This window comes from Stegostoma tigrinum, chromosome 16 (genome assembly GCF_030684315.1).
Source record: "Stegostoma tigrinum isolate sSteTig4 chromosome 16, sSteTig4.hap1, whole genome shotgun sequence".
In the NCBI taxonomy this organism is placed as follows: Eukaryota; Metazoa; Chordata; class Chondrichthyes; order Orectolobiformes; family Stegostomatidae; genus Stegostoma; species Stegostoma tigrinum.
In genome coordinates this window covers 18,804,548-18,826,252 of record NC_081369.1, presented here as the reverse complement: position 1 = coordinate 18,826,252, position 21,705 = coordinate 18,804,548, and the positions used below count along the sequence as shown (strand labels likewise).

General features: G+C 40.2%; 1 protein-coding gene across 1 annotated transcript in view; it reads right to left on the bottom strand.

Moving 5' to 3' along the window:
• LOC125459727 (uncharacterized) overlaps positions 1-21,366 on the bottom strand; it is a 76,453-nt gene extending 55,087 nt beyond the window's left edge. Inside the window, exon 1 of the mRNA XM_048546493.2 lies at positions 21,252-21,366. Within this exon, the coding sequence (XP_048402450.2) occupies positions 21,252-21,366 (115 nt within the window). The remainder of the gene's footprint in view (positions 1-21,251) is intronic.
• Positions 21,367-21,705: the final 339 nt, after the last annotated feature.

Sequence of the window (21,705 nt, the reverse complement as noted above, 5' to 3'; positions counted from 1 at the left end):
GGAGGCCAGGACGTTAAATGTCTTCAAGGTGGGGATGACAAATTCTTGATCTCACAAGGAATCAAGGGCTACGGGGAGAGTGCAGGGAAGTGGAGTTGAAATGCCCATGAGCCACGATTAAATGGCAGACTGGGCTCGATGGCCTTACTTCCGCTCCTATGTCTTATGGTCTTATAGTTGGTGAGAGGGAGAAAGAAAAACACTGCGGTAGACAGAGAGATAAAAAGATTTCATATTCAAGAGATGAAGGTGGTGCTGACTGGGCCCAGAGGACAGTTAAGACACAGTTATGTACTGTGGGTCTGGAGTCATATGTTGGCCATACCAGGTAAGGATAGTAGTTTCCTTTCCTAATGGACATCGGTGAACCAGATGGGTTTTTACAACACCCAGCAATGGATTTGTGGTCATCATTAGAATCGTAATTTCAAATCTTTAATTGAATTAAAACTCCTTCATCTGTCATGGTGAGATTTGAAGCCATGTCCCCAGAACATTACCGGATCTCTGGATTAACAATCCAGTGATAATACCACTAGGCCATCACATCTTAAAATATATTGCAAAGTATAAGTGAACGATCATGGCACAATATCTCATAAGACAACCATCACTGAATCTCCTGGGGCTGCCAAGTTCTTTAGCTACAAGCTTTGTGTTTACTTTTGGCTGGATAATAGAGGAGATGAGAGATCAGCTTCTAAACTGATACAAGGATGTATTCAATATGGACTTGTGCAGTAAGCATTGTAACGCTGAGTAGTTCCAACATTTTCTGTTTATTTTATTGATTTGTTAGTTTTATTCTTGCTGACTTGTTTTTGCTATGCTGACATACATAAACTGGTTGTTCTATTAATTGGATTAGCGCAGGGCTGTAAAATGTACTAAATAATGTCACTTCCAAGTATATGTGCTGTAATAGAATGGGAAGAAAAATATGCATACATTTATGGGAAGCTATTCTTGAATTAAAATTAAAATAACCTGTTTTGAGTTTGTTAAACATCTAAATAGTATGAGACTGATGTTAGTATTGTTTCACCTTGTAGGTGTTTTGAAAGTGATCTACAAACTGACTTTGATGTGTGTCGTTAACAGACAATCTTTAACCATACTAAGACCAGTTCCAATGGCAAGCTCTGGAATTTGTGTATAGTTTCATTTATCTTTGATTTTTGCTTTCTCTGGTTTTTCTCATCACTGAGCCAGTCTCAAACTGCCCTCTAAGTAATTAACCATTCTCATAAAGGCATTTTTAAGATATGGTTTACATGTAGCACATTAGTACTATGAATATTATTTCATTCTATAATTTGGATGAATGGCCCATGATTACTTATCCACTTGCAAAAGAAACATCCAACCAAAATATTTTTGAGAATCATTGACTTAAGTTGCAGAAAAATAATTGGTTTGTATTTTATTGCGTTTCAGGCTGTGATTCTTGGTGGACAGAATAGATAAGAGATTTGCTCCAACAAAGAAGGAGAGAAAATAAATATGCTTTCAGAGATCAAAGGAGCTGTTCGTTGAACAGCACTGACAGAAGTCTGACAGCAGATCAGGGAAATGGCATATAGTTTAATGAGTTTGAAACATGAAAGGAGAAAGAAATTTGAACTTAAAGTTTGAGGAAGAAAAAGCCATATTTTCCATATGGCTGAAGTACACTAAATATACACTTCTTAAAATAATTATTTAGTGTAGTATTCTTAGGTAAGCTGTAAACCATTTGTTTTAAATGTTAAGCATTTGTTTCTGAGCTACATCAATTAGACATTCTTCAAACCAGCGTAAATTTATAATAAAAGCAATCTTTTTTGGGAGAGGACCATTCCTATGGTGTCCTTTATTTTCTCTATTGTAATTAGTGATCTGCCACTATTCTTTCAAAGATTCTTCTTTTAGTAACTACATGGAAATGATCTCGATAGCAGAGAATTAATTACACTCAACTGCATGTCAATGTTCTGTGTTTTAAGGACTACTCCAAGATAAATGACATGTCTTTTGAGCTAATCTTTCCACACGGCCCTAAACTGTTACCAGGTCTCCAGAGATATCTCTTTATTTCCCAAACTAAAATTGCGTGTAAAATGTTTTCAAAGATAAAGGCATACTTGTAATTCTTCTGATTTCAGCGTTTGGCAATGGTATTCTAAGGTCTGACTAACTGAGCATAAATTAAATGCATGAACTCAAATACATGAGAACAATCTAATCTGAAAAGGGATAACTAAAATGTAAATTAAGCTTCTTAACCAGTGAAAAGCATCGCCATTGTATGTCATATAAAGTAAAGTAAAGGCTATTGGTACATTCAAGGTGTGCTGCATATTATAATATGCAGTGAATGAAAACTTAATTGTGGTTTATTGCCCATTTATTGCTGCTTATAGTTCAGCACTGATTTCAATTCACAGCCTTAGAGTCCCACAAGAAGGAACAAGATAATAAGCTGTCGAAACTTCCACAACATGACACCTAGTATACTTCATCTGGATAGGCTGTCACACAGGCAGGAGTGCTACTTTTCGAGTGAAAAGGAAGAGGACTCAAGTAACAGGTGAAGGAACTGCCCACACACTCAGAAAAATGGTTGGTAAGTATCAGGAGGGCTTTTTTGAGGATTTCTGTTCTTCCTGTTCCACAAAGAAACAATTTACTGGAACTGGCTTCTCTTGCCATCAGCCTTCACTAATAATAAGTCACAAATGTCTTGCACAGGATCGGGTCAAAATTGTATTCAAACCTATATTTGTGATCAGAGACCCATCTGCTTCTTTTAAACATGGACTCTATTACTTTCTGGCAGGCATCTCCATTATTCACTTAGAAGGACACAAGAAGCTGGACCTGGAGAAAGTTATTCAGCCATTCAAGTCTGGTCCACCATTTGATCAGATCAAGGATGATCTTCTACTTCAATTCTACGTTTCTGCCCTATCTTGAAATTATTCCCATGATATCCAAAAATCCCAGAATATATGTCTCAAATGCAGACAATGTCTCAGTACTCACAACAATATCCAAAAGTGCTGATTCTTTATTCTGAAACTGTGAACTGTAGTTGTAGACTTCCAGTGAAAGAAAATGTTATTTAGCATCTATCCTGTCAATCCTCTTAAAAATTTTATATACTTCAATTAAATCACTGCTTACTCTTCTCAACTATAAGAAATTTCAACCTAATCTACTCAATCTTTCTTTAAAAGGCAATTTCCTTATAAAAACAACTACTACACTTCGTCTGCTGCAAGTGTATTCTTAGGCCAAGGCTGTATGCAATACTGCATGTAGTTTTACCAATAGTCTGCATAACTGCAATAAGATTTCTTTATTCTTATTCTCCAATCCCTTTGTAATAAAGGCTAATATGCTATCTGCTTACCTAATAGCTTAATGCATATTAACACTCTGTAAATCTCGTACAAAGACACCCTCTGATTATTAACATTTCCCAGTTTCTTACCTTTTCCAAGTTATTCTGCTTTTCTATTTTGCCAATCAAAATGGATAATTTCACATTTCTCCATTGTTATAATTTCAGTTGTTGATAATACTGGACAGGTCATTTCCCAGACTGAAAATAAACAAGCTTGATAGATCATATTTTTGAAGTTTTCCAGTTGTTTACCTTGATGGTTAGACCCTGAAGCATGAGCAAAAACAAAGTTGCTGGAGAAACTCAGCAGGTGTGGCAGTATCTGCAAAGGATAAAACAGAGTTAATGTTTGTGGTCCGGGTGACCCTTTCTCAGAACGGGGGGCTGAAACATGAGGCTGCAGTCATTCCTTAATAACAGAACTTAAATTTTCTAAATTAAACTAATAAAAACATAAAATTCTACGTAGAGAAGACATATATTCTGCATTTATAATTCTGTACATAGAAAGATCTTAACACAAACATTAAAAGAAAATTTCAAGCTGTTTTGTGATATCATTCATTAGAGATTCAATCCCAGAGAAATATCACCCCATCTCAGTATTTTAAATCCTGACTTATCTGACACTTCTCAGTTTATCTTCCTTTTTTTGTACAAATCCCTTCTGAGACTGCTGATATAAACCACCCACAATTCTAAACCCACAAAACATTGCCAAAACCTTTAAAGTTCTAATAACATAAGATTTCTATTCAAATTCTTCTGGCTTGGAAATCTTTCAGGCCAGAAACCACTTCTGCTGAGGCAAATGGTTCTCTTCAGCTGACTTGTTCTCCTGTAAGGAAGAACTCTTCCACCTTTTGAACAGAACTGAACTAAACCCTGGGTCTTTCTGAACTAAAACTATCAACTTTCTGTTCTGAAATCATATTTAAATTAATTGCATTGATTTTTTTACATTGCTTGAGATAAAGGCAATAGCAGAAACAATTTATTAATTAAATAAAATTAATTAAAATTACAGGAGTTCTCCAGGGCACTCTATTGTAGTCACAAACTTTCTGACCTTCTAACAAAACACTTCACAAACCTGATCCACATTCATTTGCCTTGGTTTTGAATTCCAAATCCAAAATTATAATATATACTATACACAACTGTCACACCATATTTTATTTGCCACATCTTGTCCATTCACTTCACATGTTTATATTTCATTGCAATCTCTTTGTACCATCATCACATCTTACATCCCTACTTAGCTTTATATCATCAACAACCTTGGGTACAATAAATTTAATCCTTTCATCTAAGTAATTAATATAGTTCTTTTAAATAGCTGAGGCCTAATCAATGTGATTTGAGATACGCCACAAGTTACTGGCAGTCAAACTGAAAATTATACTTTCATTCCCACTCTGTTTTCTCTCCACTAATCAATTCTCGATACACTAATATATGACCCTAAATCCTATGATCCCCTTAGTATCATTTCCTTTTGTGTGGACCCTTATTGAATGTTTTGTGAAAATCCACATACTGTACAACTTTGGTTCCTTTTACTAGTTACAACTTTAAAAAATTTCTAACAGATTTGTTAAAGACAAAAAAAGTTGGATTAAATCATATTCCACTGCAAAATATAAAAAGGGGGGTGGTACAGATGCATCACACTGGCCATTTTTAACCACCCACACACATTCTTTCCAACAGAAGGGTAGAATTAAAATTGGTCCACATTACCATTGGTCAGAATGAAACACCTTTAATAATTAATGCTGCAAACACTTTCAAAAACATATGTTGGAAAAAAGACATAGCTGTGCAATAAAAAAGAAGGAAAAAAAGAAACATTATTGATAAAGTAAGGAGAGCTGCAGTATTTATCATATTAAAGCTTTCATTTATTGCACAACTTTCATGGTGTTGCAAGGCATTTATACCTGATGAAGCACTTTCGTTGTAATATGAGAAATGCAACGGCCAATTTTCACACAGCTATCTCCCACAAAGAGTAACGTGATATTGACCTGAAAATCTGTTCAAGTGATTTCTCATAAGTATAATAACCCAAGGGTCAACATTATAGATTCTAAAAATTCCCATCTGAAAGATAAACATGAAATGAACAACCACTCAGTAGAAAATGTGAACTCTTGAATTGAACAATAGCTGTGATTTCCTCTACATTGGGGAAACCAAGCGGACGCTTGGGGACCGCTTTGCAGAACACCTCCGCTCGGTTTGCAACAAACAACTGCACCTCCCAGTCGCAAACCATTTCAACTCCCCCTCCCATTCCTCAGACGACATGTCCATCATGGGCCTCCTGCAGTGCCACAATGATGCCACCCGAAGGTTGCAGGAACAGCAACTCATATTCCGCTTGGGAACCCTGCAGCCCAATGGTATCAAAGTGGATTTCACAAGCTTCAAAATCTCCCCCTCCCCCACCGCATCCCAAAACCAGCCCAGTTCTTCCCCTCCCCCCACTGCATCACAAAACCAGCCCAGCTCGTTCCCTCCCCCCACCACATCCCAAAACCAGCCCAGTCTGTCTCTGCTTCCCTAACCTGTTCTTCCTCTCACCCATCCCTTCCTCCCACCTCAAGCCACACCTCCATTTCCTACCTACCACCTCATCGCGCCTCCTTGACCTGTCCATCTTCCCTGGACTGACCTATCCCCTCCCTACCTCCTCACCGATACTCTCCTCTCTACCCATCTTGTTTTCTCTCCATCTTTGATCCGCCTCCCCCTCTCTCCCTATTTATTCCAGTTCCCTCTCCCCATCCCCCTCTCTGAAGAAGGGTCTAGGCCCTTTTGTGCTCCTGAGATGCTGCTTGGCCTGCTGTGTTCATCCAGCTTCACACTTTGCTATCTTGGATTCTCCAGCATCTGCAGTTCCCATTATCACTAATAGCTGTGATTACATTGATTAAAACTGAATTAAGCTGCTTTTTTGGGGTCTTATCTCATTTGAAAAATATGGGTATTTTGGGAGGGCAGTAAAGCACATGCCATCTTGAACACATACTAAATATTGCAGAAATATTTATAGCAGCAGAGTGAGCACAGGCCTAGTCACAGACTGAATTTCCACAGCAACGGCAACAGAACGAGCATGGGCTGGGCCGAGTCACTGAGTGACGGCTGTGGGGACCCCTCATTCCTGGAGTGGCACGTGGGGAATGCCAAGTCCCAGAACGACACTTGAGGAATCCCTGGAGTGACACGAGGTGAAGTGAATCCCAGTACAGGATGGCTTACCTTGTAGCTGCAAGGTGCCGGTGAGGAGCGGTCCGGAGGCTGGAGCGAGTCAGGACAGTTGCTGGACTTTGGCTTGGCGCCATATGCTGAGCTGCTGCTGTTTGGAGCTCTTTGCCGGACTGTAATTTACATCCTTTTCCCACCTTTATAACCACCTCATTCCTAATTTATTCTCAGACACTGTAAGTGATGCTTATGCTTTCCTTTTAATCCTTATTTGAATAACTTTTTTTTTACTCTCGGATATTTACCGAGGTAGTTCTACCTAAGATGGCATCATTAAAAGGCAGCCATTGTAAAAACTTTTCAATGTACTCCTGTTGCTCTGCACTGTAGTGCAATAAAGAGATACTCTATTCTAGAAATATTTTGTACTTTATTGCCTGTTTTCATATGTTACAAGTTTTCCTTTAAATGCAAATATGTTGATGGTTATGGAAGTGGAAGAATGCACGAACACTCACCGGCACGTTCAATATTTGTGCAATGTTATAGTGTGATCTATAACAACCTAAATTTCATTAATTTAATCATCACAAATGGAAGTTATTTATTTAGATAGTTGCAAATTTACTTCTTCAACTAGAGGTCTTTCAAAACTCAGCTGACTCTGACTTAACTCACAGTAACTCCCGTTACCCCTATCCAGTAACCCCATCACCCCATTTTTGCCGACATATATTTAGTCTCAGTCAAGCAATGTCTTGATTTGAAAGTTCTCATACTTGTTTCTCCTTGACCTTGACCATCTCTTAACTCTGTAATATTCTCCAACAAATTATGAAGACATGTTATCCAAAATATTAATTTATAAAATAATATACTGTGTATGTGTAAACATATATTGAATTTTTTTGGGAAGGACACTTTGCAAAGTGAAAGCCATTGGCTGCAGCAGCAACAATATTGCATTTGCCAGAACGAGCTGTTTGGATAGAAATGCCAAGACTGCAACACTTTTGGAGAGAGAACATGTGCCTCTGTTTCTGGATAAAAAGGGTTCCAGAAAGAGAATTCAATTTTTTTTGGTTGAGCAAATGTATGAAGTGAAATGGGCCAAAAGCAAGTATATGGAGTTAGGTCACAGATCAGCCATGATCTCATTTAATGGTGGTACGAGCTCAAGGGGGCTGAATGACTTACTCCTTTCCTATGCTCCTATGTAACTGTTTCAAGTAGAGTCTGTAGCCGGACTGCATGGATACCTTTCCTCAATCCTAACTGCTTACCTCAATGAAAAGGTGCGTTATTGTATGAGAGATAATGGGAACTGCAGATGCTGGAGACTCCAAGATAATAAAATGTGAGGCTGGATGAACACAGCAGGCCAAGCAGCATCTCAGGAGCACAAAAGCTGACGTTTCGGGCCTAGACCCTTCATCAGAGAGGGGGATGGGGGAGGGAACTGGAATAAATAGGGAGAGAGGGGGAGGTGGACCGAAGATGGAGAGTAAAGAAGATAGGTGGAGAGGGTGTAGGTGGGGAGGTAGGGAGGGGATAGGTCAGTCCAGGGAAGACGGACAGGTCAAGGAGGTGGGATGAGGTTAGTAGGTAGCTGGGGGTGCGGCTTGGGGTGGGAGGAAGGGATGGGTGAGAGGAAGGGCCGGTTAGGGAGGCAGAGACAGGTTGGACTGGTTTTGGGATGCAGTGGGTGGGGGAGAAGAGCTGTGCTGGTTGTGTGGTGCAGTGGGGGGAGGGGATGAACTGGGCTGGTTTAGGGATGCAGTAGGGGAAGGGGAGATTTTGAAACTGGTGAAGTCCACATTGATACCATATGGCTGCAGGGTTCCCAGGCGGAATATGAGTTGCTGTTCCTGCAACCTTCGGGTGGCATCATTGTGGCAGTGCAGGAGGCCCATGATGGACATGTCATCAAGAGAATGGGAGGGGGAGTGGAAATGGTTTGCGACTGGGAGGTGCAGTTGTTTGTTGCGAACTGAGCGGAGGTGTTCTGCAAAGCGGTCCCCAAGCCTCCGCTTGGTTTCCCCAATGTAGAGGAAGCCGCACCGGGTACAGTGGATGCAGTATACCACATTGGCAGATGTGCAGGTGAACCTCTGCTTAATGTGGAATGTCATCTTGGGGCCTGGGATGGGGGTGAGGGAGGAGGTGTGGGGACAAGTGTAGCATTTCCTGCGGTTGCAGGGGAAGGTGCCGGGTGTGGTGGGGTTGGAGGGCAGTGTGGAGCGAACAAGGGAGTCACGGAGAGAGTGGTCTCTCCGGAAAGCAGACAGGGGAGGGGATGGAAAAATGTCTTGGGTGGTGGGGTCGGATTGTAAATGGCGGAAGTGTCGGAGGATAATGCGTTGTATCCGGAGGTTGGTGGGGTGGTGTGTGAGAACGAGGGGGATCCTCTTGGGGCGGTTGTGGCGGGGGCGGGGTGTGAGGGATGTGTCGCGGGAGACGGGGTCAAGGGCGTTCTCAGTCACCGTGGGGGGAAAGTTGCAGTCCTTAAAGAACTTGGACATCTGGGATGTGCGGGAGTGGAATGTGCGTTATTGTATGCACAGGTTCTACCCGTGTTATGAATTATACTTCAAATGGTTCTTATAACATTAGTGTACCACCAGGTGGCAGTCACGTAACCATAAAACTGAACATACTTAATTGCTCTATTCAGCTTTAGTAAAATGAAACGTGCCATAATACTTTCGGAAACAGACCCTTCAAACCATCTTGTATGCGCTGGCCAGACATCCCAATTTGACCTAGTCTCATTTGCCAGCATTTGGCCCACATCCCTCTACATCCTTCCTATTCATCCATATGCCTTTTAAATATTGTAATTGTACTCACCTTCACTACTTCCTCTGTTAGCTCATTCCACACACACTCTGGACATGAAAAAGGTCACCATTCATGTCCTCTATAAATACTTTACAAGGATGTTCTTAGTGTTTCTGACATTGGTTCTAACATTGAACAATTATCCACAAATATAACCCCAGTCAAAACTGGAAGTCTACTCATACTTGGTACTTTAGCACAGTCCAACAACTTAAATGCCAGTAAACTGGGGAATTTCCAAATAAAATGTATTCAGTCATGCAAACAAATCTCGTGAATTCCATTATGTACTTTTACATAGTATAATCCTCATTTTTTAAAAAAATGTCAAAATTTGGCCATGCCACATGAGCAGTCAACAAATCATCATTCTGATAAATTTTAACTTAAGATTGCAATCTGTCCAAGTCTTTCAAGTTTGAATCATCAGGTACCAATTCTGAAATAAGTTTGTTTATTCTGCTTTTGTAAGGTAATCAAATTTTTCTTTTATGTGGAACATGGATCTGGCCCTTGGGTTTGTATAGATGGTGAGTTCTCAGGTAAGGCTTACAATAGCCACTTCACTAGAAGTAGGATCTTGAGATATGATTCTGGGATAACAGCCACAACAGCCTTCATATTTATGCTGAAATAGTATGGAGAAAGCTAGTGATGGTGAAGTTACAGTGGTTTTACTGAGTGTAACGATAGGGTCTCATTATAATTTTTAACTTCATTTCCCTCTCAACTACCAAATTAACAGCCTGGTTGGCTACTAACTACAAGGTTAATGGCAAGATGTTCAGCTGGAGAACTTTGAGAATGACCCCTGTCAATGAGGAGAGTGTGAGCTAAAATTTGGGACTGCAGATAAGAGTCCTCCATCAGAAGAGGGACATAGAGATCATGGCTTAGTGGGAGGAGTTATTGGATTGCAGAGGGAAGAAGGAGAGGCTGTTAAACAAGGCACTTTCTTGAAAAAAGTGTGTACACTATTGTTCTTCCTGGCCAACAAGAAATGCTACAAAAGAGACTGTCCTTCTTAGCACATGCTTTCCTTTTATTTTGGGTTTCCTGAGTTCTGGGAAACCAAAGCAGCAATTGTTAAATTTGAGTCGTTACAATTACGTTGTATCAAATACAATAATAAAGGGTTCCACTCCTCAAATTGTGAGCATAGAATAGGTTGAGAAAGGGCGTCCATTTTTAATTTTTAACTTACTCTCTGATCCTCTCCTGTTCTTTGTAGAGATAAATGCCAATAAACTCACAGGCACAAATCCATTTGGGGGTCTCTCGGGAGCCCTTGATTGCAGGTGGCATTCTGCAAGATGTGAAAACTGGAGAAAAGAAGACATCTATTTTGAAATAATGTGATTGTTCACCTCTGTTAATCAACTTATGTTCCAGGATGTCAAAACCTGTTTTCATAGGAAATTACCATCAGCGCAGTAGCAACACTACTTTTCTGACTGGAGAGGCCATGGACAAGTATCAATGTATTTGGTTGCTTTGGGATATTTATGTCTCTGCGGTGATTGTAACGAGGTCAACCAGGTGGATAACTTAGAATATGAGTTCCCTGACTGGGTCCGTTAATCTGGTCCAATCAGGAAGCCCTGGCTGACAGATAAGAACAAGCGTATCAGACATCCTGCTCACTCAGAGAGCGGTCTCTGAGGGATCTGGATCAGTGTCAAGGACTTTGAAGAGTGACTTGGTGACTGGATAATGGCCTCTGTGGAGTTAGTTAAACCTTCGCTAATATTAACCTCTGTAACTAAACTTTATTCTCATGTAGCCAGACTATAAGACAGACTAATTGATTTTTGCGTGTGTGCCTTTTCTTTGCAAAGTCTTGTGAAAATTGGCATATAAAGCTGATGTTGAAACATCATAGGCCTTCTCAATGGGCAAAAATATAGCTGTGTGAAAAGAGAGGCATAAATGCTGCTCGTCTCTGTTGGCAGTGAGAGATTCCCAAAGAGCAATCATTAATTTACCATCCTGGTACTATTTTTAATTTCAAAACTGTTCTTTATCTGAAGCTTTACAGATTAAACATTAACTGGCACCTCATTTGGAATCAATAAATTACAAATAGTGTAAATATGAATTAGCGGAAATTCAGGCTTCAAAACCTAAGGATGCCTACAATATTTATTTAATCCCTTAGATTACTTTTGTATTTTATAGAACTTGCATCGTGGAGACTGGTTATTTTGCCTGTTGGATCTTTTTCAGTGTTTACGCTCTATATGAGCCTCCTCCCAACCTATTCATCTTACCCCATCAGCATACTTTTTTTTCTTTATTCCTTTATGTGCTTATCTAGCTTTTCCTTCATTACACCTTTGCAATTTGTCTCAACCTTTCCTTTTGGTAGCAAGTTTCGTATTCTAACCTCTCTCTGCAGAAGGAGTGAATTTTATTGGAGCAATGTGTTCCTTGCCTAACCTTTGAGTCGAAAAGTCAGCACACTGACTCTAACTGTGACCACCATTTAGCACATGCTGAGGGACAAGAAGTCCATCCTCACAGCCCGCCAATCAGATTGACTGGTAGCTGTGTAGTCCAAGCTTTGCCAGAGGCAAATAATAGTCACTGCTAGGGATATATGCTGTGCCAAGAACAAGGAATTTGTCTCCCCAACTTAAAGATAAATTTGGGGATTTGTGTCAAGGTGGGACATGAGCCTTAACAAGACAAAGGAGGGAGCCAAATTGGGGAGGAAATAGGTGTTGAGTTTTAGAGACCAGCAATAAAGCACAAAGGGACAGGGTTCCACCTTTGTGGAGGGGGCACCCCTGTGGGGCTCAGCATATATAACAGAAGCATTGTACTCCCCCTTGCTGTTCCTTACTCCACACCTTCTAGAGTTGTGGGTAGTCAGTGCTCTGCCCCTCCTTTGACAGAAAGGAATTAAGTTCTCAGTTACCCATTATTTGTGCCATACACTTCAGGGTAGAGAGGCTGCATCATGGGGGGGTGGGGCAAGAAGACATTGAGCTGGTTGCCCACTTCATTTTATGCATTCTCTTACCTTTAAATACATTGGCAGCAGGGCCATTGAATTCACCCAGAAATCTGTTGACCTCCCTGATAGAAGCTAGCAATTATCTAGATCACAGATTATTTTACAATATTGTTCTGCGATTGACTTTATGAAATTGTAGTCTAAATAAATAAATATGTTGTTCCACCTATCATTTTAAATTGGTTCTTTATTGTGGTAAATTTCAGCAAGCAGCCTGAGCATGGTTTCATGAATTCTAGCAATAGGCAGCTGTTGATGTAGCCTTTAATGTGAAATGCAGTCAAGTCCCAGATTTAATTACCCGGTTGTGTACATTGAGTGACCATAACTGGGGCCAAAGTAAGGGCATCACAAACCATCTCAGTGTGCCCCTGGACATGAAAGGGATGAGTGTGAATGTGTGCTAGAAGCAGAGAGGAAGAAACACTAATTAAAATGTAAGTACATCCTTTATAGAAATGGTTAACTGATATTGTAGTTATACTCATGGGAAGTTTTTAATTCTTTAGGTGTCACCAGACCTGTTGAGCAGTCCTACACTATAGCAAGGTTCTCAAAATGTAACTTCTGGTTGTCTATCATTTGTGTAGGGAATTATCTTCCCTTAGTAGTCTGGTATATGTCAGGAACTCAAAGATACATAATGGGCAAAAACCAGTTTTTGCACTGAAATAGTTTATTTCTGTTTTGAAAGCATACCTTGCTTTGCTACATTTATTATTAGTTCTGTGTCTGCTGTTTTCTTTATTATTCTCAAACCTACTAAAATTTATAAACCAAAACAAATGTGAGGCTAGGGAGGCAATAAAGATTATCTAGCAGATGCAATGATACAAATTGTAACACACTTATCAGCTTATTATCCCATATATAGTTCTGGTAACTCTTCTGCATTCCATTCCATTGACAGTTCCCTGATAACATGGATAAAGCAGCTGTTCTATGCTACATTGATTCCTTACATGAGATTTGTTTTTTTTATGCTCACAGTGTTAAATAGATTTTCCCAAAGACTATTCTATCATAAGACTGACTTTTTGGCTTTGATTTTCTGATCAATTTTGCCTAAAATCTGACCATGATTTGGTTGAATTGCAGCGCTATTAAGGCACAGAAGGAGGCCATTTGTCCCATGGCATCTGTGCTTGCTGTCTGGATGAGCGACGTACCTAGTCCCATTCACCAGCCTTCTTTCCACAGCCCTGTACATTGTGAGGTAATTCAAACATTGAGGTGGAGGATGAACTATAGTGGACACAGAACTAATATTAAATGCTACAGAGCAAAGTATGCCTTCAAAACAGAAATAAACTGCTTTAACCTGGATACTGATTTTTGCCCATTATACATCAGTTCTCAATCTGTTAAAACCTTATGCAAGTTTAAAATGCCATTTCTTCTGGCATTTGATAAGTTCAGACTTAATGCATAAAGGAATTTTTAATGAAGTATTGACACAATGTATAAGACTTTGGTTCGGCCACATTTAGAGTAGCGTATACAGTTCTGGTCGCCACATTACCAAAAGGATGTGGATGCTTTGGAGAGGGTGCAGAGGAGGTTCACCAGGATGTTGCCTGGTATGGAGGGCGCTAGCTATGAAGAGAGGTTGAGTAGATTAGGATTATTTTCATTAGAAAGACGGAGATTGAGGGGGGAACCTGATTGAGGTCTACAAAATCATGAGGGGTATAGACAGGATGGATAGCAAGAAGCTTTTGCCCCCCCAGAGTGGGGGACTCAATTACTAGAGGTCATGAGTTCAAAGTGAGAGGAGGAAAGTTTAAGGGAGATATGTGTGGAAAGTTCTTTATGTAGAGGGTGGTGGGTGCCTGGAATGCGTTGCCAGCGGAGGTAGTAGACACAGATGCATTAGCATCTTTTAAGATATATCTGGACAGGTACATGGATGCGCGGGGAGCAAATGGACACAGACCCTTAGAAAATAGATGACAGGTTAGACAGAGGATCTCGATCGGCGCAGGCTTGGAGGGCCGAAGGACCTGTTCCTGTGCTGTAATTTTCTTTGTTCTATAATTTTCACAATTTTGCAATTGTTCCATTGAAATATGATTGTTTTATTAGCCAGACAGCACAAAATAATAAGTTCAGTATCCAAGGTCTAAGGTGTTAACAGATCTATCCTTCAAATTGCATTTGGGTGCATTTGATAAGAAGGTTAATAAAGAAAAATTAAAGACTGATCCTATTTTTAACTATCTCCATTTTTCTCCTTTCAAATATCTTTGTTTTGTTACTTAGGTTTATGGAATCCTTTGACACCTACTTATAGCTTCTCCATGGCAATAACAAAGAGCAAACAAACCACTAGAATAATGCAAGGCATGTTAGGTTGCCTCAGAGCTATTTTGCACCTTCTCATCAGTGCACTCTTAGCAGAGTTACAGCCTGAGGAGCACATACCTCTATTTGCTGTCATACTCATCCACAAACATGCCATTGTCACTAGTTGTGAAGGTCATTAAACTAATAACATGCTGCAAATTCTGAAGCATTCCAAGGTGTTATTAGCCACATCACCAACACTATTCGATCCGTAGAACATTGATATGTATAAAGCTAGATAGATGTTCTATTTGTTTAAGCAAGTTGTTTCATGTCCTTTCCCTTCGACTGCAATCAGCTCCAATATGAGAATGCTGTTCTATTTTAATAAACTGGAGGGTTCTGAAAGGTTCAGGGGTGACAGATTGTATCTATTGGCCCTCCAAATTCCATTGCACAATACCACTTCCTACTTAAAGCAGAAATCAGTCTGAATATTCAGTGTATTTTGAACGAATTAGTGTCAAATTATGCAAGTCAATGCTCATTTCCTACTTAGCTATCACAATGTATTCATTTTAACATATTCACACAGCTTCATCAATATTTGAGCTACAAACATTGTGGTAGCTGAAAGATGAATGCGTTGTCACAATCAGAGATAACACCGGCATCATTTCAGATATGTGTCTTCTGCTAAACACTGCCACAGTATAGTACTGAACAGTATGAAGACAGAATGAATGACATTAATGAGAACTATGAGGTTCTGCCTCATGATTCTCAACAGCCAATCTCCAAGCCTATCAAAATTGGAAGACTACACACATTCAATACTCCAACCAGACTTCTACAGGTTATGAGCATTGTCAGGAGAATCATTTATTAAATTTAGAGCCTTGGGAGCCAATCCATCACAAATATCCCTGCATTGGTCACATATCATGTACGCCATAGCGGGACAAAATATTGCAAGGCTACATACATACCGCCAGTAGACTTCGAAACCTCAGCTGTACAAAGCTCGGCATGGTCATCAAGAATTGAATCAGCTTTCAGAAAGGATCCCTATGAAATCTGTTCACACAATTTCAAACTCAAGGCTCATCAGCTGAGGAAGGACACAAACAGACCACTGCTCAGTAGCTACCGCTTTTCCATCTGCCACTACTGGCTGCTCCTGCTCTATCAGCCTTTCATTCTTAACTGGTTCACTCCATTCAAAATCGTTTCCTAAATTGTCAGCAGTGACATATCCAAGCTAGTGCTTGATTGGGAAAGTGATTGATCCATGCTGTGAAAGAAAAGCATATTCAGCATCACTATGATTTTCCAATACTCCCTAATGGGAGTAAAATACCTTGTTGATCATGCAAACTTGGAAATGCAGGATTCCATGCAAAAGGATAACATTGTTAAGAGGTCCATGGTTTGTTGCCACGAACAAACAAGAGATCGGATAAAAAAAGAGCAAGTATGACTAGTGCTGATCCTGAGTTGGGGCTTCCCTATTTCCATCCCTTTTACTGGCATATATCTCAATGATATACAGGCTTTTTCCTAGTACAGGGTTAATGCACAAGTGTTAAGGAGTTCTGTGTGTTCTTGCTTTGTTACAATCTACCATTGCAGCAAGCAGAGCAGAAAGATGAGAAGTTACAGTTGTCATGATATACAATGTTGCCCAAGTGTCAGCACGCAGCCTGCAGTGTTTATATTGACTAGTGCAACATGCAGTAATTTTAGCAATAATCATGAAAACAAGTGAGGGGATGTTCGCAGAGAAACATTTCAGGTGAAGGCCAGTGGCGTTGTGAGTGCTGTAAGTATAATGGACGTTCATAGCAGGCATTGAAAATAATTTTTAAAATGGCTCCAAAAATTCATGGGGATCCTGGAGTAAAAGTAACATGATACACATTGTGGTATTCACTACTCCTTACCCTGTCAAAGTATACAGGTTGAATTCACTTTAATGTTTGTAGTGAACAAATTGTTTGGTGGGGGTGGGGGTGGGAGTGGGGCAGGAGCCGTTTTTTGGCAGCGATTTCCTGATCTGGAGAAGAGGAATTATGGAGCTCAACTTGGAAAACATTCAGTAAGATATGCTGACTGTTCTTTTTGCAGAATTAACATCTTCTGTCACACTCCAGCTGCCCTTATGGTGGGAGACTATTCAGCCCTGATACGGGGTGTGGATTCTAATTATAGATATAAAATGAATCAGTACAGCTGTTCTTACCTTGACTGTCCTGATAAACTAATTAAAGTTTTCACTGAATTTGAATGTTTGAGGATATCTAAAGGCCTCACTGCTGACCCTTGTCATTACCCATTCGATCCATGAAGCCATTACTTGAACAGTAGCTGGGGTCATGCCTGCTGGAGTCCTCCATTGCTACTTCCATCAGGGCCTTTGTGGTCAGACAAATGCCATGGAACCAACTAGGGCCATAGTTGTAAAGACAATTTCACCATTAATCTTTATGAATCCAGGTTAGACCAAGACACTGACTCAGATATATTTTGTGAGCATCAGGATGTCAGAAAGCCTCTTTTGACTCAGAGTATCAGCCTCCAAAGCTATTCCAGGTTGTTGTGAAGCTGAAGGCATATGATCTTGCTCATCCATGTTCTCCTGATATGTATACATGGTGTGGGCTTGATAGTGTCTATAATCAGGGTGTAAAGAATAATTCCATGATGCCACCAATCATAAGTGATAGGAATGGCACTTTCCTTTAACAATGCATATATGTTTCTGGGTAGAGAATATCTAATGAGTTTAGCAAAATTTGGAAGTGATATATTCTTTTCCGTCATTGTGCAGTCTGTCCCCGATTGATTTTAGAATCTCTCCAAGAAAATTGTTTTGCTGAGAGACTCATTGGTGTATCTGATATTTTGTTTTGTTCTTGTGAGATATGTAGTCTCGTACATAAAACTTATTGCAATTGATTCTATTTTCCCAAATTAGTTCAGCATGCTAAGATTCTCTGCATTGAAACAGACAGAAAAATAGTCAAATTTTTAAAAAAATATACAATATCTTTTCACCTTGGGAAATGGCATATTGCTCACCAGTGATTAAAATACCGTTACTACATGACTTGCACAGTACCAATTTACTGGATTGTCTGGTAAGATTAAATACTTGAAGGATATCCAGTGTACATTGCACTAAATAAATTTGTTTTCATTCTTTCACGAGATGTGGTTGTAACTGGAAAGGCCATTGCTTCAGTGATAATGGGAACTGCAGATGCTGGAGAATCCAAGATAATAAAATGTGAGGCTGGATGAACACAGCAGGCCCAGCAGCATCTCAGGAGCACAAAAGCTGATGTTTCAGGCCTAGACCCTTCATCAGAGAGGGGGTGGGGTGAGGGTTCTGGAATAAATAGGGAGAGAGGGGGAGGCGGACTGAAGATGGAGAGAAAAGAAGATAGGTGAAGAGGAGAGTATAGGTGGGGAGGTAGGGAGGGGATAGGTCATTGCTTCTTGCCCATTGCTCACAAGGTACTGAGCCACCTTCTTGAATTGTTCAGTCCATGTATTGTAGGTACACACACAGTGTTTTTCAGGAGGGTAATCCAGGATTTGATCTAGCAGCAGTGAAGTAACAATTACATGGGGCAGAACTGTGGCTCAGTTGTAGGCACTGCTGCCTCACAGAGATGTGGAATTGATTCCAGCCACTTAGTACATAAAGGCTCAAGTGAATGTCAAAGGATGTTACAACAATATCCAGTCCCTTGAGCCCATCAAGTACATTTAGATGTTTTACTCCAGATGAGAAAATTTTGCGCAGATTTTGTACTCACAACGGGGAGTCTTAAACATTTGAAATGTACATAGAAAACTGGGGTGAGAGCTAAGCTTTGTACTTCAGTCATTTAAGTTGATATTGCATGCTGCTATCTGTAGGATATTATGTTGACTAAAAATGGAAGGATGGTGCAGTTTTCAAAAAAATCTCATCCCATTTTCCATCTTGATCAGTTCAAAGGCTGTTTTATCTGCACCTTGCTTTCACAGAGTTCAACTTTAAGGACTCTAAATGATGTACATACATAATTTTGTGACTGCCTGGCAATTAGTCTGCTGTGGGTCTGTAAGCTTTACATGCACAAAAATTAAATTTGCTGCAATGTCTGCGCCATAATTTGTTTTTATTATTTTAAATAAACTAATCTTCAAGCTTATCTGTCCCTGATGAACAAATGACAATATTTCCAATTAACCTGTCCAGAGATGTTAGGTCCGCAGAGATTTAACATGTCAGGATTAAACAGCTGAATAGCTAAACAATGCCCAAAAGATATGCATTACATTAGAAGACCAATTCAGAGTCAGATTAAACTTCTGTATTCATCAACATGAAATCACATAATTTAGAGTTAAGTCAAACAAGGCTAACAGGAAGAACAGGTTAATGACCGTGATGGGACTGGTGGTCTAAAGTGTGTTTATTTTAATGCAAGGAGAATTACAGGTGAGGCAGATGAACTTAGAGCCTGTATCAGAACATGGAACTACATTCATCACATTAGTTAGCCATTAGAGAAACTTGGTTGTGAGAAGGCAGGCTGGGTTTAAATGTTTCGGGCATGATAGAAAGGGATGTTAAAAGGTTGGGGGAGTTGCATTACTGATTAAGGAGAATGACATAGCTGCACTGAGAGAGGACATCGCAGAGGGCTCATTCAGCAAGGCAACATGAGGAGAACTCAGGAATAAAAAAGATGCATTCACAATGGTAATGTTATGTTATAGGCCTCCAATAGCCAGTGAGAGATAGGGGAGCAGATACGTATGCAGATCATTGGAAAGGCATAAAATCAACAGGCTTGCTGTAGTGGATGATTTTAACTTGCCCAGTGTTGACTGAGACCCCCTTAGTGCTGGGGGCTTAGGTGGGGCAGAATTTTTTAGGTGCATCCAGGAGGGCTTCTTGAAATAACATTTAGATAGTCCAACCAGGGAAGAGGTCATACCAAACCTTGTATTGGTGAACGAGCCTGGCCAGGTGATTGACATTTCAGTGGAGAAGCATTTTTGGAACATTGGTCATAATTCCATACGTTTTAAGATAGTTACGTTTGAGGATTAGGCAGGTGAAAGTGCAAAATTTAGGAAAGGCTAATTACAACTGTATTAGGCAGGAACTGGAGAAATTAGATTGGGGGCATGTTTAAGGGTAAATCCACATTGACATTTGGGAGTCTTTTAAAGCCAATTGATCTCAGGTCCACTGTATTCCTATAACCATGAAAAATAAAGATGGCAAGATTCAGGAAAGTTGGATGACAAACAATATTGAAAGTTTAGTCTAAAAGAGATAGGAAGCATATGTAAAGTTTAGGAAACTGAAATCAGACAATTCCCTTGAGAAATGTACAAGAAACAGGAAAGAACTTGAACAAGAAATTAGCAGGGTTATAAGGGGCCATGAAATATCCTTGGCAACAGAATTAAGGAGAATCCCAACGTGTTTTATATAATAGGAGCCAGGAGGTAGCTGAAGAAAGAGTAGATCCACTCAAGGCCAATATTCTAGGGCATGCTGATATTAAGAAGAAGGAAGGTATCTTGAACCACATTAAGGTAGATAAATCCCCAGTTTCTGATGGGATCTCTCCGGAGGCAAGGGAGGAGATTGCTGTAGTCTCAACAAATACCTTTGTATCCTCTTTAGCCATAGACAAGATCGCAGAAGACTGGACAGTAGCCAATGTTGTTCATTTGTTTAAGAAGGGCAATAGGGATAAACCAGGAAATTATAGGCCAGTGAACCATCAATCAGTAATAGGGAAATTGTTGGAGAGGATTGTTAGGGGTTTACTTACATTTGGAAAAGAGTAGACTTGTTAAGGATAGGCAACCTGACTTTGTGCAGGGAGATCTTAACTCACAAATTTGATTGAATTTTTGAAAGAGTGTCGAAGATGATTGATGGCACAGGTTGACACAGATATTACCAAAGGATTTGACAAGGTCCCTCATGTCAGGCTAGTCGAAAGATTAAGTCACATGAAGTCCACGTTGAATTGGTAAATTGGATACAAAATTGGCTTGGTCATAGAAGACAGAAGGCATTTTTCTGACTGGATATCTGTTACTAGTGATGTTCCACAAGGATCAAAGCTGGGACCTCTGTTATTTGCAATGTATAATATAAATGATTTGGATGAAAATGTAGGTGGTCTGATTAGTAAGTTTGCAGAAGACATGAAAATTGTTGGTGTTGTGAATTGTGAAAAGGTTGTTAAAGGATACAGCAGAATATAGAGCAGCTGGAAAGTTGGATGGAGAAATAGCAGCCAGAGCTTAATCCAGACAAGTGTGAAGTGATGCATTTTGGGACGTCAAATGCAAGAGGAAAGTATACAGTAAATGGCAGGACACTTAGGAGCATTGATATACAGAGAGATATCGTGAGCAGGGCTGGTCTGGATGTTTCGGGAAGCAGCTGCAGTGGTGAAGGTGGTGTGGTACGTTCTTCGTGGCCATTGTGGCTGCGTCCTGGTGGGTCCTGCAGAGTGGTGGTCTGCTGCAGCAGCTTTGACATCTGGGTCCGGACCAGGATTCCATCGGCCTGGGTCAGTGGCATCTTTGGCAATGAGGTGGGTTTGGCCCAGCATTCCTTGAGGCAGCTTCTGCAGCATCTTCTGGCCTAGGATTCCAATAACCCAGTGTGGTGGTCTTCAGCAGTGGCTTCAGCAATGAGATGGTTCCTTGAGGCAGCAGCTTCTGTAGTATCATCGGTGGCATGGTGGTCTGGCCCTCGATTTCAATGGCTCGAGATTCAACAGCTTTGATGTCAGCTTTCTGCAGTGATGGATAATGTGGTTCCCGTCTTTTCCTCGATCATTTCCTCGACTGAAAAGGGCCATGTACTGACCTAAACAGACTACATGCATAGAGTATCTTCAAGCTACAATAAAGACTA